Source organism: the organism of the source record quoted next, unplaced genomic scaffold (assembly GCF_019419815.1).
Source record: "Pyrus x bretschneideri cultivar Hongxiangsu unplaced genomic scaffold, Pyrus_bretschneideri_v1 Contig24, whole genome shotgun sequence".
Classification (NCBI taxonomy): domain Eukaryota; kingdom Viridiplantae; phylum Streptophyta; class Magnoliopsida; order Rosales; family Rosaceae; genus Pyrus; species Pyrus x bretschneideri.
Window position 1 is genome coordinate 778988 of NW_025999546.1, and position 16013 is coordinate 795000.

Sequence of the window (16013 nt, forward strand, 5' to 3'; positions counted from 1 at the left end):
GCAAATATTAATTTGTTAAGAAATAATCATATTAAAGCACCTTCAGATGCAAAAAGTGTTTTTAGCTATTTTAAAAGCACTGTTAGACACAATTGCAAACTTGTAGAGACTTGAATTTTGAAAAAGAGACCAACTCAACATTTATGTACGGAAACTCCATACATGAGCCAAAATAGTTCCATTTCCAACTCTTTAAATACAACCCTTTAACTTGTTTGGAAGTGTTTTTAAAATAACTGAAACCGCTTTTAGACAAAATGTTTTTGGAACCAATCCATAGTAAAAATGCAAGTAATTCCTAAAAGTGTTTCCTAAGTGATGTTTATTGCAGAAAACATTTAAGGTGCTTTTAAAACTTAAAACATTTTCTTTAAAAAGAAATTTTTAGTATTTTAAAAGTACTTCCATTACTTAAAAGAGATTCTTAGTGTGGAATGTACTCTAATTATAGCATTTCTCAAACAATTGTTTTGTTGAGACTTCGCTCTGAGTCTGAGTAACCAAAACTCAAAACAATCAAAACAAACAAACTGAGAGTCCGTTAGGTATCATGTTGAAGTTCCTATCGAGAGTGAGGATCGAGTTCAATGCCTTGGACCCTCGAACGGCGTCGTGTCTGGAGTTCCTGGCGCAGTGCAATGCCCGCAAGGCCAAGGAGTCCAACCCCTCCTGCGCCGTCCAAGTCAAGCGCCGCACCGACGAACTGCCCCCCAAGATCACCGTCACCTTCGTCAACGGCGTTGAGCAGGTCTACGACGCCACCGCCACTCCCGCCCAGGACATCCGCAACATGATTCTCGAAAAGGGTCAGAGCCTCGAGACCGAGCAGATGTTCCGCGACGCCGGCGAGTCCTGGCCCGTTATTATCCCCGGCAGCGAGCTCCACCAACCGGCCCCCGGCACCAAGGTAATATAATTTTCATTTTGCTTCTCTCTCTTAAGAGCTTAAGGCTGAGGGCCAAGGGCTTTTTCTGTGTTAGTGATTGAATCCTCTGTCTGTTTGTGGCATTTCGTCGAACATGTAACGTGCATCGCTTGGAACTTGTAATTATGCTATTCTTTTGATTGCTGTTAATGTAGTCACCATTGTTGATTGCCATTCTTTCTCGATGCAGCGCACAATGACCCTGTGCGTCTGTTGATACTTCATTTTCAAAATCCGACCCTTTTGCACGCATGTATGCGCGCGCACACATCACATGTTACAGTGTATGTCTTTCACATTCAATTTCTTCACTTATGACAGCCAAATCACACTGATATTTACATTTGTATAGCATTTTCTTTAAGATTTGTTTTAAAAATTGCAAACAATTGATGTTTTGCCGAAGTGTTGGGTCAGCTTTTGGTGTCATTGTCCTGCGTTTTTTATGTTCATGTACAAAAGAGATTTAGCGATCAATTTATCCTTTTTCTCCCTGTAAGCCATATTCAATGAGATAAAGGTGGTAAGTTTTTACATATTTTTTTTCTTTCATCTCATGACTTGTTCAAGCTTCGGTTCGTGACTGATGCTTGTGGATTTCGATAATGATAGTACAGTCAGGGTCGTTTTGTTCTGAAATGGGAAGTAAGACTCATGACTCGTGACATGAGCCATGGACCGTGGTGATTGTGATGAATCATGATGGTAACACTTTACCACTGTCTTTACCCAAACGGTTGCTGATGCTTATATATGCCTTCATTTTGGTTCTGTGTTAAAGTTCAGGATTGGCTTCACTGGCCTTTCCTTGCTGCTTGATCTGCTTTACCATCAATTTTGATCACAGCTTTCATATTTTACGATTGATGTGTTATTTGTTTCTTATGCATCAAATGCCATTAGTGTCTACGATTACCTGAATATAGAAAATGCATCAAGATGAAGCAAGAATTTGGGAACCGGGATGTTGGGATTTGTTATCTAAAATCATAGTTGTTGCATCACCTGTTCACATCCAAATCCTTATTTGTCTGTCAAAATTGGTCAAACATTTTATGGATTATTCAATATTCATCTTAAAGGCCATCGGATGCTTCGGCGGCATTTCCTTACAGTGCCAAGGGGACTTAAAATTTATGTTTCTTGCACTTTCAATGTGTTTGTGTGTGCCTTTGCAGGTTTTTGAGAGACAATTCCGTAGCTTTTTTCTTTTTGTTATCTTAAATGATCTTTCACCTTCCGCCCTAGAACGATTTATGTTGTTAAACTATATTATTTTCCTCACCGTTCCATTTGGTTGTTTCTTTCAGCCGAAGAAAGCTGAAGAGAAGAAGCAGTAACAAGTGTTTGATCAAGTGTATTACTGGGGAACGACGCTTAAAATAGTCACGTCTGCTAGATTTCCTTTCAATGTGTCATTTGCAACACAGAGAAATGTTTTGGAGTTTTAATTTAGACAATTCTGTCTGTGTTTCTGCTGCAATGCAGAGGGATTTGATATATTGAGTTAACGTTGAATCCTTGCTTGGAGCATGAAATTGAGGATGCTAAGGACCATTCTTTTTCTTTTTTTGACACTTTGGTTGGTTCTTATCGTCGTGATGAAATTGTTTGCAGCTTGCGGAAGCACACGCATGGGTTCGCATGATCAGCTTGCGGAAGCACACGCATGGGTTCGCATGATCAACTCGCTATCGTGCTCGGTATTAGCAACAAAATGGAGCTTTCACTGACCAACATGACATAAAATGCAGTGCAAAACATATCATATAATACACAGCTTCCATCTGTTGCAACTCGCCAGCTCTTCATTCTATAACAGTAGTTGGACATTGCCATCCCGCGGGTACGATCAAATCTTGCACCATACAACCCTACTGCCAAACTAATTACAGAGACATTCAATCATATATCTCAATCTTAGATAAGCAGATTGATTTATTTCAATTTACAACTGCACACGATTGAAATACTTACGCAACTTCTCCCCAGAGCTTTTATCGTCTTTCCTCGTGCAATTTATATCCTAGTTCTTCAGCACCATGCCAACTAGGCCTCTGCCCAAAAACGTATAACATTTGTTACCTTTATAAATTGCACAGGGTAAACAAATCCTTCCGAGAGTACCATGAGACATTGAGCAAGGGCTTCCTATGAGAATACTATCAGATTCACATATACTCTTCAGATTACCATGGAACCTAATCAGATGATTCGCTTTCAAGAGCTGGAATTCTGCGGAAACGTGCAAAATATCGAGAGTACGATGAATCAATGTTATTTGACGCCACTGATCTCTTCCCCCTTGCCGAAAACCCCTTACCAGCAAGTGAACCGTACAAGTCACCCAGGTCCATCTCTTTCCTGACCCTACCACTTTCCTGTAGAAAACTGAAAATTTACAACCAAAAACATATCAGGGAATCTACAAGTACAAAAAAAACTAAAAATGGGGATATTAAAACCACGGGATCGAAATATATGCTCATTGAAAGTGAATGCCTACAAATGTAAAACAATGAATTTTGACCATACCGTTGCCGAATGATGTTAAAAGCTTCCTTTGTTGCATAAGGTAGCCCCGTCTTTGGATCACGGTACCTAAAGCATCAAATGAAACGGGATGGTCAGATAGGCACCCTAAACATCACTCCTCACATTCTCTATAGGCATTCTTAGCTGCTTGTCTAAACAACTACTCGGAAACCTAAACACTGACTTGGCAGGTAAACCAGTAACAGCACAGGCAGCTTTCTCAGGGTCTGGAAATAAAAATAGAAGCATCAAAACCACAGTTATGATACGTAACTTTAAGAAACCCTGAACGTTACATTCATAATACTACTTACAGGGAACAGGTGCGGTAGAGATTTCTGACTGAAATGACAATCCTTTGCTAAATTCCAGATACGAGCGGCCTAAAGGAAACGTAATTTAGATTTCTTTCTAGGAAACTGATATTGCCACGACAACAAAATCTGCATACGCAGACAGTAACTCTTGTTTTCCGAACAAACAAGTTTGATTAGAAAAGAGTAATGCTGAAAGCTTACCATCTTTTGAAAAATAACGTACTTGTGGACCAGTATAGACAGCCTTATGTACAATGGCTCTTTTCTTAACTTCTTCCTCCCTCGCTAGAACACGCTCCAAATTTCTCAAGTTCATAATTTCTGCAGATTTACAGGAAACAATTCAAGCTTAGTTACAGTCTCACTTCCAAATAAACATTAACAAGTACCACGCAATTCACGTCGCATACTAATTAGTAATTACTAATGCTGAGAAATGAAATCCAAACCTGTTTGAGCTGCTTCTAAGAGCATCTCTTCTTGAGTCATCCTCTTCTCCTCGCCTTCCTTTTTTCTCTTAATCGGCTGATGAAAACCAAAAATTGATATCCAATACAAACAGTATAATGTATTCATCAACACAACGATCTCATAAACAATAAACACTACATCTTCAATCAGAATTTGAAGTTCATTCAAGACCTATTGAAAACTGACCTTCATGGTTGCTTGCAAAGCCGCACGTATTGCGTCCCTCTCAGCTTGACGGACAACCACCGAAGTTCTCGTAGATTTTCTCACAGTTCTCTCTACTTCTGCTTCCTCAGGAGCATCCTGATGTTGTTTGGGATGAGAAGACTTCTCATTTCCATCCTTGGATTCTAATTCCGATATTACTTTCTTCTTCTTCTTCTTCTTCTTGCTTGATTGCTTTCCCGGATATATCAGCCGCTTCTTCGTCCTCACTCTGTAAAATCACCAAACACAATCAATTCTGAGTAAAAGATATCTAAATGTCATTTGTTCAAGCAAAAACTCAACTCACCTCTCAGTTGCGTCGTTTTCCGCTCCTTCGTCAGGGTCTGGCTCCTACCAACAAATTAAGCAACTCTAAGAAAGATCCAACTAGTAAAATACTAACACTTAAAGTGAACAAAAAAAAAAAAAAAAAGGCCCAAAACCTCACATCTTCATCGAAGTCGCTATCAAATTCGTCAGCAACCTCAGGCTCTGCTTCGTAGTTTCCATCATCTTCATCCTACCACAATTTTAGTTTAATTTTCATTCATAACATAAACTACAAATACAAAAAAAATCACCGAAAAATATATAAAATTAGTCCAAATATAAATTTATTATTTATTTTTTCACCTCTTTGAGAGCCTCCTGATTCCAGAACATCTCATCCTCTTCAATTTCCTCATCGAGTAACTTAGTCATCCTGAAAATTCATAAAAATAAATAAATAAATAAAATCTCAAAAATTGAGTCCAAAATCTCGATACTTCTCGAATGAACCGGTTAATTTAATTACCTCTTCCCTCTGGTGGCGCGTGAAGTCCGATCCAGAAAAACAGCCGGCGGCTCATCCTTGGGGACCTCCATGGCAAATCAAGATAGATTTCGAGGACGAAACTGCAAAAATCGATTCGATTTTGAATCAGCTAGACGGACTGCTCTGCCCTAGCTCTCCCCCGCCAAAGTTTTGAGTTAGGGAAATTTTGATAACTAGCCAGTTTTAGCCAACCTTCTGCTATTCTTACAAATGTAACCAAAAATTTATATGAGCCACCCCTTACCTTTTGGGAAATTTTTAGAAAAGTAAACAACTTTGGATGAGCCACTATTTTTATACTAGGACGGGAATTCGGTTATGTCACATAATAAATAATTTAATTTGGTATTAAATTCGTCGTTCAAGAGATTCAAACTTAAAATCTTTAATTTACAAATAAATAAGAATATTACTAAACCGTAATACTAAGTAGCATTAAAACATAACCTTTAAATTACCTTAAAATGTGACTGGCTGGGTACTCGACTAGGAATGAGTTGCAAAAACAATTAGCTATAAAGCCTATAATTGCAACGAGGAAGAATTCTGTGTTCAAAGTGGATAGAACAATCAAAACATAACCTTTAAACCGTAATATTAAGGTCCCCTTCATTTATCAAATCTCAAAAAACAACCAGTTATAAACTTACCTGAAATTTTGCGCTCAAAGTCCTTACGAGTCTCTGAAAGCTTCAGTCTTCCAGCAGCATTACATGCTTGATCGACTACGATAGTCGTCCTTCACTTCTCACAGCCTCTGATCCAACGATTCTTTCTTCTCAGGTTAACTTGTAGTCCTGGATGGCCAACTTAAATCTGCGCCCATGCGCCGGACCTACTCCAGCTAACCGAACCCATAACTGGTCCAACGGCCCAGACGCTAGTCTCTAGATTAGACTCGATTCCAACCGGATTGGTAGGTCTAACCAGTGGCAATCGAACCAGTGGCGATTTCAACTCCTTTTTCAACAGATTGCAAATATTGTCTTCTTTTCTTCTTGCTTTTCTTTTTGTTCTTCTAATTTCCTATAGTTTAATCCAAAATCAGAGCCCTAATTTTTTACTCACCCTCTCCTCTCTTTCCCTTTCCCTCTTTTGTTCTTCCCCACAACTTAACCTACAACACTGAATAATATCTCCTTCATTTTGGATATCAAATTTGGTTCATGTAAATGCCGCCCATTTCAAAATCAACTTTTCACTTATGCACGGAAAGGTGTGCAGAATCGAGATCGTCATCTCTGTTAACGCTTAAAATTATGAGGTCAAATATCAGTATGATCATCAGTATGCTCTACATTTATACGATATAGGTTATAAAAAGTGGTCGGCATTAGTCTGATCCTTGTTTCCTCTTGTGTGTCTGACCGTTTACAAGAGGTATCTATCCCCTTTATATGGGCCTTCATGGAGCCTCGAAAGTCTGGAGCTTTCAAGTACCTCACTGCTGAGCATTAAATGAACCAAACGCGTTGACACAACTTGCGCTACTGCTTTGTTATTCAATCGACATGTGGAAATGAAGTGACATTTGTTTAGAGTTGACTGCATGTTTTCTTGGGCCAACACGTACTAAGCCCCTTGCTCGGCCCTGAGGTTTGAGAAAACCAACATCTGAGCTTGGTCTGACAATCTTTATGTCCCTTCATAGGCTTCTACTCTTGCAAATCGTGAACACATTGCTTAGAAGTAGGCCTATTTCTGGGTCTCCATGCTATAAAGTTTTTAGTTTGCCAACTTGCCTCAAACGGTCGGAAAGTACTTTGTGATAAGATGTTCGGCCTAGGACCAGACCTTTTAGCGGTCACTCCTAGCCCTCGAAACTGCTTCCCTTAGTTCTATTGGGCTGATTTATTGGCCCCTTGCCCTAGTCATCCACTCTCAGGCCCGTAATGTTTCAAGGGTAAAGGATCCTTCCTTAACAGTCTCAGTTTGGGTCATTGTACCGCCTCCTTCCACCACAATCGTTTTGTTGGCGGTGGAATTTTCAGAGTCAAAGCTTCGTTCTGGCCGGTCTTCGGAGGCGAATCTTGGATCATATTTGAAGTACTGTTTATTATAACTGTTAGGGACCTGAGAGGAATGTATGTTGCTGGTTGTGGTGGCTTGATGATATGCTTTTCTCTACATGGTTTAAATCTCCCACGTATTTGCGATTCTGGTGGTGGTTTTGGTGACTTTGAAGGTAGTGGGCCTGCTTTCATGGTGGCTATTGCAGCAAACTGGGTTCGTTCATCAACATGAGCGTGTTTTGTTAACTGCATGGGCCTTGCGTTCGTCTGTTTTGATTTTTAACTTTGTGGCCGGGCCACCTTGTAAGCCTTGGTTAGTATTGTAATTTCCCATTCATCTAATGAAAGTTTCTTTTTGTCGAAAGAAAAAAGTCCGCAAGTTCGCTCTCTCTCCCCCCATGCAACCTTTCATGACCACGCCACCCCATCGCCTCCTTCGCTTTCTCTCTAAAGCTCTCGGAGGCTTCTTCTCGTCACTTTCCCGGGAATATAGCCTACGAGAACATTTTAGAGAAAATAATATTAAGTCCTTGCAATGGGCCGGAACTCATTGTCTCCTCCAGCTATCCTCGACGACAGTGGCGGTGCCGACGGTACCGATCTCTGTTTCCTCTCTATTCGCGATCGTTTTCCTCTCAAGCGGAACCCTTATCCTAGCCACCAGAAAGACCCAGGCAGGGGGGGCTTCACGTATCGACAACCGTTCCTCCGCCCCACGCTGAGATCGCACCACCTCTTCTATCGCAAGGGCTTGCTGTGGCTTTTTCCCTTCAAAGGAAAGTCGTCGTTCTACGTGGTCCTCATTTTCGCGCTCTTTTTGTTCGCGGTGGCCACGTTGGTGTTGCAGAGCTCCATGACATTGGCCTTCAGGCAAGGGAGCGAGAGAGGGCGCTTGCCCAGGAAAGGCTTGAAGTTTGGGAGCACCTTGAGGTTTGTGCCTGGGAGGGTTTCGAGAAGGTTCGTGGAGGGTGATGGGCTTGATCGGGCTCGAAAGGAGGCGAGGATTGGTGTTCGCCCCCCGAGGCTCGCTCTTGTGAGTGTCATTTTCTTGCTGCATTTGCTTGAATCTGAATTGTTTGTTATGAATTTGAAATTTGAAATTACATTTCGTAGTAATCGTGTTTCTCAAGTGTGCTTGAGGCCTTTTAATTCATCACATTTGGACAATGGGAGCATATCTGGAGCTGGTAAACTAAATTTTTTAACCTGGCCAAAAAGGAAAGTAGGATTTTGATTCTAATGTTCTAACCTAGCATGTATTTCATGGTTCCGACGTACAGTTTTCTATAATGAAATAGGAGGAACATTCGTCGGGTTAGGATAGGTGACGATGGAGAAAACAATTTTGTTGCGATGGGGTGGACAGGTGGTGATTAATTTTGCATTAGGTGGGAAATTAGCGTGTTTCTGGATTGGGAAGTCAATAATTAAGCATGCTTATTCCTAATGTCTTATAACAGCCACACGAAAGAAAAATTTATTCCTGATAGATTTTACATGGCGCATATTTCAGTTATTTCATTGTATGATACCTGCAAAATTTTGGGACTTTATAATTCTTTAGATGCCCCATCAGCTTCAACAATTTATATCTGCAGCATGCAGGTTCTTCTGAGAGCCTGTCAGTTTTGTCACTGCTGAATCTTGAAGGAAAGAAAGCACTCATTTTTTTTTTTTTTTGTATAAGAAACAGGTTAGTTCTATTAATAATCAAAGAGCACAGATAAGGTGGACAAGAAGTCCACAACTGAAACAAAAACTACCAGTAATAAGAGAGAATATAGAAACAACATCGTAAAATATCCTAACAATTACACAACAGATGCACCCAGTCAATAAATTAATGGCGAAGGACAACTCTTTAAACTCTGAAGCAGCAGATGCCCACCAAGAATAAGCAGATTTTACAATGAAAAACTTCTTCTTCTTTTTTCATGGCATGAAATAGTCCTCAGATCCTTTGTTTTTGGCTGGACGATATATTTGACTATATTTCTGGTAAACCCTGGTTTGATGAATTGGCGAAATCCTTTGGTCTTGAAATTAAAATACAAACCTAGTCCTCTCATACTCTATTTTCTTCTTTCATAATTTCGAAAACTAATTTGGCTGTTTGAAGATGAGCTAGCCGGTTTATGGTAGTTTAAGGGGCTTTCAATGTTGTCCTCTCTAGTAACTAGTAGCTCTCTTCTAGTAACTCACACGACCAGTATTATTTAAAGGGAAACTATCTGTTTGATCTCTGTGTGGTCATAGACTCAATGTTGCCTCAAATTAAAGCATAGAGTTGCTAATGGTTATGTGCAAGCTTCATCTTTTTGTTCATCTCATATGCCATTCTTCTTTGTTCAAGGCACCTGGTCCCTCTCTTTCTATGTTTATGTACAATCTCAGAGTGGCTTTGTTGTACATGCAATTTTCTTCCGAATATAAATGTATGGATGTTAGAAGTATCTTGTAGCTGCCAGGCATGGTCAAATTTTTATTTTCATATACTAATTAGAATCTGGAGGTGTGTGTGTCGATATCTTTGGCTACCATACTCACCAGAATAGGCAGTCTTATTTTAACAAGTTTTGTGCATTGAGATGATTTTCACTTTTGGTTGTGCCTACTTTTGATACTTGTCAGATCTTGGGAAACATGAAGAAAGATCCACACTCTTTGATGTTAATTACCGTCATGAAGAATATCAAGAAACTGGGTTATGAACTTAAGGTCAGTTCTTAGTGCATGTGCTCATTTTTTTTTTTTTGCCATCCGATGAGAAGCAAAATATCTTTATGAATGCAGAGTAGGAGGTCGAAACTTAGGGAACAAGCTGTTTTCTGAAGATAAATAAACAGCCTCTTTAATCCATCTCCTAGAACCGTGCATATAAATTTCTTATCAAATTATAGTTGCAAAAAACTAAACAATATCGTAAGATACAGCTGCCCTTCCAATGCCCATGAATAAAGAAGAAAGGCCGATCTTGGAATTTCACAGGAAAACGAAGCCCACAACAATGCCCAAAAGAAAACAATTTTTCATGTATTTCTTTGCTAAGTGAGGACTTTATGCTAATCGATTGGGAGGATGCAAAACTTTTATGGAATTGCTGTGTGTGATGGCTGCTCCTTTATATGGGAAAAGGAAGAAGTGCAAATTGATTGTGTTACTGACATAAGTCATTCATAGAAGTAAGTAATTCTGTACTCAACTGCTACTTATGCTCTCTTGCAATGCCTATGTAACAGATTTTTTCTGCAGCGAATGGTAAAGCACATAAAATGTGGGAGCAACTTGGTGGCCAGATTTCGGTTCTAGCTCCGGAGTGTTATGGGCTTGTTGATTGGTCGATGTACGTTCGCCTCGTATTTTATACTTGGCAAGATATTGACACCGGTTATTTTCTACAGTTTTGGAGGCGTTATTGTTGACTCGCTGGAGGCAAAAGAATCCATTTCAAGGTGGGTTTGTTTGACATTCCTTTTGTGGCTCACCGAGTTCTATGATCCAATCATATTCCATCTCCTAAACCAAAATATTTTCACTGTTTGGTTGATTATCTTACTTTCTGGAATGTTTAGACCTATTTGTTATTCAATTTATTTCAACCCAACTTGGGAGATAATACAAAACATGGAAGTTGCTAATAATATGTCTAATATATTTGTTTATTTGGAGTTAGGAATAGATGTTGGAAGTGGTTGTAATATATTTACAGAGCATTTAAACTATAACCAAAGTTTGTACTGTAATAAATTACGTTCTTTCGGGTAGACAAAACAAATATTTGGTACCTTGATTGTGTTCTGAAGCAATATCACCTGATGAGGACTGATCACTATGACTAACTGCATAATTGATAGTAGAAAATTTTCAAATCCTTTTCTTTAGGGATAGACAAAAAAAAAAAAGGTATGTTTTAAGGAAGGAGGGGAGGGGCAGTAAAATTAAGTCACCTATTGTTTGTTTATTTTTATAAACTTAAGCAATGGTTTACTCCATTAACTAATATTCACTTTTTGTCTGTCTTTAGTTCTTTCGGAAACAGTCTAAATTTTCTCGTATAGAATTTTCCCCCGTCTACTTTCTCATTCTTTTTCCATTTATAACAGCAGCTTACCCTAGTTAAGCATATGAAAGGTAAAGAGTACTCAAGCTAGTACTTTCACGTAATGAAATGCATGTATAAAGTTGCTTCAGTTGGACTTGTTATGATTAGTGAGATTTAGATTCATTCAGCCTTATGCAGGAGCCTTTTTGTTCAGTACCACTGATATGGATAATTCAAGAAGATACACTTGCAAATCGACTTCCCGTGTATGAAGAAATGGGCTTGAAACATCTTATTTCTCATTGGAAAGGTGCTTTTGGCAGAGCTAATGTTGTCGTGTTTCCAGATTTCAGTCTGCCTGTAGATCTTGCCTTCTTTTGTTTTTGAAATATTTGGTTGCACCGTATTTCTAGTTATCTTGCAAAATAATCCTTCTGTGGTTTCTTAAATTGTCTTATTTTTTCTTTCCATCCTGTGTCAGATGTTGTACGGTGTTCTTGACACTGGAAACTTCTTCGTCATTTCTGGATCACCAATAGATGTTTGGGCTGCGGAAAGCTACAGAAAAACCTACTCGAAGAATCAGTTGAGGAAGAGCAATGAGTTTAGTGAAGATGATATGCTGGTTGTAGTTGTGGGAAGTTCTTTTTTCTACGATGAGCTTTCATGGGACTATGCTGTGGCAATGCATTCTATAGGACCGCTGCTAATAAAATATGCAAGGAAGGATGATGCAGGAAGGTTGTTCAAATTTGTTTTCTTATGTGGTAATTCCTCTGATGGATATGCTGATGCTTTCCAGGTAATTATCCTTAATCGATTATGCTGTTGTCCCAGTACTTATCACATACTTGAGCTTCTTGCATCCTATCTAAATGTATTCAAGTGCCTCTATTTTTCCAAAAAATGATTTTTGTGGCCAGTGGCAACTGAAAAAAAAATTAAAAATTGCATGAATCTGATTGCTGGCAGAATGACAAAAGCGACTGAAACTGACGTCCTTTTTGTATTTCGTTGTGATATCTGGTTAATCTTCCGACTTGTTTTACTCATTCACTGGCATTTATTCATAGGACTATGTATGATCCATTTTGATCCATTGATCTATGTATGATCCATTGATCTGTTTTGTAGGAAGCTGCTTCACATGTGGGACTTCTTCATGGATCTGTGCGGCATTATGGCTTGAATGGTGATGTCAACGGTGTGCTATTAATGGCTGACATTATTCTCTACGGTTCTACACAAGATGTACAAGGTTTTCCGCCATTGCTTATCCATGCCATGACCTTTGGGATCCCAGTTATTGCGCCTGATTTTCGTGTCTTGAAGGAATATGTGAGTTCATTCAAATTCTTTGTCCTTAGTAATTTTCTTATCATGTCAAGGTGTCTGCTTTATTGTCTTTTACATTTGTGATATTGCTGGTGGTTGATGGAGTTCACATGATATTGTTCCCAAAGCATAATCCTGATGCTTTAATGAACGCTTTCTCGCTTATGATTTCAAATGGGAAACTTTCAAAATTTGCTCGAACGGTTGCTTCTTCTGGAAGACTGCTTGCTATGAACTTGCTGGCATCGGAATGCATAACCAGTTATGCAAGGCTTATGGAGAATGCGCTAAATTTTCCGTCAGATGCTCTGCTGCCGGGGCCAATCTCTCAGCTTCAACAGGGTACATGGGAATGGACTTTGTTTGGGAATGAAATAGATTATAGAACAGGAAATATTCTGAACATTGACGAGCAGTCATCCTGGAATAACACTAGTGTCGTTAATGCCCTAGAAGAAGACTTGTTGGGTTTTGGTTACTCACCAAACATCTCTGATAATGTAACTTGGGATTCATCATTAGATATTCCAACTCAATTAGATTGGGATCTCTTGAAGGAATTTGAAAGCTCTGAAGTATATGAGACGTTAGAAATGGAGGAGGTGTGTCATTTCCTGAAATTACAGAACCGCCTCTTCTTTCCCTCCCTTTTTATCTTAATGTAGTAGTTCTCGAAAGACGGCTGAGACAGGACACTCTTCTTGCTTGTAGCTATCAGAAAGAACGGAGAAAGATCCTGGTTTTTGGGATGACATATATCGTAAGGCCCGAAAAGCCGAAAAGCTTAGATTTGAAGCAAATGAGAGGGATGAGGGTGAATTTGAGAGGACAGGCCAGACAATATGCATTTATGAGATATACAGCGGGTCTGGGACCTGGCCATTCTTGCACCAAGGCTCTCTGTACCGTGGATTGAGCCTCGTGAGTTCCTTGCGTTTACTGTATGCTTTCCTTTCCTTAACAGCTAGAAGTTTTGTTTTGTTTTGTTATTTTTTATTTCCAAAATCTCCAGTTCTCTCTTATGCTTTTTAACTTGTCCTACAATGTATGTGGTAGTCAAAAGGAGCACGGAGGTTAACATCAGATGATGTCGATTCTGTTGACCGGCTTCCTGTATTGAATGAAACTTACTATCGCAACATTCTCGGTGAGATTGGTGGAATGTTTGCTATTGCAAACAAGGTGGACAGCGTTCATCAGTGACCTTGGATTGGGTTTCAATCTTGGCGTGCTGCTGGTAGGAAGGTATTTCTTATTTTTGGTAGGAAATTTTATGCAGAAGCTTTTGTCTAATGTCATTAAGTTCCACAACGCAATGTGGCCAGTGGTCTAAACTGCAAAAAAATCAACAAAAGTGTGAAACTGTTTAGTCATCTAATTGCCAGACTTGTTGTCCAAGCAAATAGATGAACACAAGATTCGGAAGAAACAAAGAATAATCGGGATTATAAATTTCTTCTTAACTTGGCTAATATTTTGCAAGGATGACTTTTGTATTTGCCTACAGACATACATACCTATATAGATACATAAAACTCTGGATTCCTTGGAATGGTTTTGGTGTCACAGAAAATAGAACAAAAGTATAGTTACATGGAAACATATATGCTACAAGTATTGAAACTTGTATATAATGATTGATGTATGTATTTTCATATGCGTGTGTGTATATAAATACTGTCTTTAGAGCACGTTTTGATACATAGCATCGGCTTGGCTTGGACTAATTGTAGGGATTGGCTTGGATTGGTCTGGCTCGGGTTTGGTTGGTTATATTTAGGTCCTCATTTTAAATGGCCCAAAATAAGCCCCGCAGAGGGGTCCTGCTTATCCAGTTGTTAATTAACCCCATGTTTGGTCCAGGCTGAGATTGGTGTTGAATAGCCCAATCCAGTCCTAGTTCAATCAATCAAACAACTCATAAGTGCATGCAGGCATGCACTGTTCTTTAGTTTGCCATCATATTCATCATTGTTTTTCAAGAAGGTTGCTTTGTTCAAGAAAGCTGAAAGAGTTTTGGAAGAACCAATACAAGACAACACAAAAGGCGAAGTAATATACTTCTGGGGACGCTCGAACATGAATGGTGGGGTGACGGGAAGTGAAGATGCACTCACGTTTTGGTCCGTATGTGACATCTTGAATGAGGGACATTGCAGGTACTTGTACAAAATATTAGTTGTAAACTTGGTGAATGAGTTATAACTGTGATTGTTGTCAAAGGTTTGGAAATCTAATATGTGATGCCATGCTCCACAGAACGAGGATTTTTTTGGTGAGGCAGCCGTATGCAGCCAGTCTCTCACAATGGTTGGGACAGTGGGTGCATAGGGCTGTCCAGTAGAAGAATTTGTCCTTTTAAACAATGGATGTTGTTATGGCTGGTATTATGAGAACATGAGGTTCCTTGTTGTCATCCAGTGCCAACGGTACACTTAGAACCAAATCCACAGAAGAACGATTCCAGTTGCTTTGCTCTATGCAATAAACTTTCGGTATACTGAACCCAACCACACACTTACATGGCTGCATCCGCAAAGTGTTAATTCGTATAGATCTTCACACAGATTTATGAGGCACTTAAGGTTTCTTATATCCGTAATGCAAATGCCATTGGGTCTGTGTTTGTCTTATAGTTATGAGTTCATTAATTCATCAAGATAAGAGTATAATTTTTGTCCACTCGAATGCAGAAACGTTTTTGAAGATGCATTTCGCTGGATGTATACCTTGCCATCTAATACAGAAGCTCTCCCTCCCATGCCAGAAGATGGTGGTCACTGGTCTGCCTTGCATAGTTGGGTGATGCCAACTCGCTCCTTCCTCGAGTTTATCATGTTTTCTCGGTAATCTAATCACTACGGTTTCTGTTTTATTCTGTCACAGCTCCTGACAGAAAAGGAACTTGCGGATGGTTATTATAACTGACATTTTGTATTTGAGCTACAGGTTATTTGTTGATTCTCTGGATGCATTGCACACCAATTCTGGCAATAGAAGTGTGTGTCTCTGTTGGGTTCCTCAGAACTTGAGGTACGTTATTTAGATCACGGTTTCTGGTCTCACTTGGAGTTATACATTCATCACTTACATTTTTAACAATGTCAACAGAGAAAGCATTGTTACTGTCGGGTATTAGAAGTCCTCGTGAATGTCTGGCCTTATCATAGTGGACGAAAGATGGTTTTAATAGATCCAGTTTCTGGTTCACTGGAAGAGCAGCACCCAGTTGAGCTACGGAAAGGATTTATGTTGGCCAAGTATTTTGATACTACATTGCTAAAGAGTATGGATGAAGATTTAGCAGAAGCCACAGATGACGGTGATCATCCAAGGGAGATGTGGTTGTGGC

General features: G+C 39.4%; 4 protein-coding genes across 10 annotated transcripts in view; 3 read left to right on the forward strand and 1 right to left on the reverse strand.

Annotated features, from left to right (window-relative positions):
- Window positions 1-535: 535 nt before the first annotated feature.
- LOC103951702 lies at window positions 536-2482 on the forward strand. The gene is made up of 2 exons (XM_009363147.3): window positions 536-907; window positions 2236-2482. The coding sequence occupies exons 1-2, from the start codon at window positions 551-553 to the stop codon at window positions 2263-2265; spliced, it is 387 nt and encodes a 128-aa protein (XP_009361422.2). The 5' UTR covers window positions 536-550; the 3' UTR covers window positions 2266-2482.
- Window positions 2483-2711: 229 nt separating this feature from the next.
- Window positions 2712-5563, reverse strand: LOC103951700 (SWR1 complex subunit 2). 7 transcript variants are annotated; one of them, XR_007259202.1, is made up of 13 exons: window positions 5252-5510; window positions 5089-5158; window positions 4904-4975; window positions 4763-4806; window positions 4435-4684; window positions 4227-4302; window positions 3979-4098; window positions 3775-3843; window positions 3645-3687; window positions 3461-3526; window positions 3119-3316; window positions 2903-2982; window positions 2712-2810 (listed from the first exon to the last, which is right to left on the reverse strand). XR_007259202.1 is itself a non-coding variant. In XM_048586535.1 (12 exons), exons 2-12 carry the CDS (start codon window positions 5320-5322, stop codon window positions 2952-2954), a joined length of 1275 nt encoding a protein of 424 aa, XP_048442492.1. In that variant the 5' UTR covers window positions 5323-5352; window positions 5517-5563; the 3' UTR covers window positions 2712-2951. The 7 variants fall into 7 exon arrangements, 5 of the variants coding, with proteins under 5 accessions (XP_048442492.1, XP_048442494.1, XP_048442493.1 ...); XR_007259201.1 differs by having other exon boundaries at window positions 3432-3526; XM_048586535.1 differs by adding an exon at window positions 5517-5563 and having other exon boundaries at window positions 2712-3316; window positions 3432-3526; window positions 5252-5352.
- A 2140-nt stretch (window positions 5564-7703) lies between these two features.
- On the forward strand, window positions 7704-10619 carry LOC125478331 (the record flags this gene model as incomplete). The annotated part of the gene is made up of 2 exons (XM_048586474.1): window positions 7704-8317; window positions 10524-10619. Coding segments are annotated over exons 1-2 (594 nt in total), but the record flags the coding sequence as incomplete, so codon positions are not given.
- A 1148-nt stretch (window positions 10620-11767) lies between these two features.
- The window catches only part of LOC103951749, a 4804-nt gene continuing 558 nt past the window's right edge, over window positions 11768-16013 (forward strand). The window contains 8 exon segments of the mRNA XM_048586071.1: window positions 11768-12128; window positions 12461-12669; window positions 12759-13263; window positions 13373-13582; window positions 13718-14820; window positions 14921-15156; window positions 15355-15507; window positions 15611-16013. The exon segment at window positions 15611-16013 is cut by the window's right edge and continues 558 nt beyond it. Of these exon segments, the coding sequence (XP_048442028.1) occupies window positions 11808-12128; window positions 12461-12669; window positions 12759-13263; window positions 13373-13582; window positions 13718-13954 (1482 nt within the window). The 5' untranslated portion in view covers window positions 11768-11807 and the 3' untranslated portion in view covers window positions 13955-14820; window positions 14921-15156; window positions 15355-15507; window positions 15611-16013.

What these genes read in the sequence shown, in the direction of transcription:
- LOC103951702 (XM_009363147.3), top strand. Translation starts at nt 551, where the DNA reads ATGTTGAAGTTCCTATCGAGAGTGAGGATCGAGTTCAATGCCTTGGAC. An exon ending in AACCGGCCCCCGGCACCAAG is followed by an intron (nt 908 to 2,235) that starts GTAATATAATTT and finishes TGTTTCTTTCAG; the next exon opens with CCGAAGAAAGCTGAAGAGAA.
- LOC103951700 (XM_048586535.1), bottom strand. Translation starts at nt 5,322, where the DNA reads ATGGAGGTCCCCAAGGATGAGCCGCCGGCTGTTTTTCTGGATCGGACT. An exon ending in CTTAGAAGCAGCTCAAACAG is followed by an intron (nt 4,099 to 4,226) that starts GTTTGGATTTCA and finishes GTAAATCTGCAG; the next exon opens with AAATTATGAACTTGAGAAAT. An exon ending in ACGTTATTTTTCAAAAGATG is followed by an intron (nt 3,844 to 3,978) that starts GTAAGCTTTCAG and finishes CGTTTCCTTTAG; the next exon opens with GCCGCTCGTATCTGGAATTT.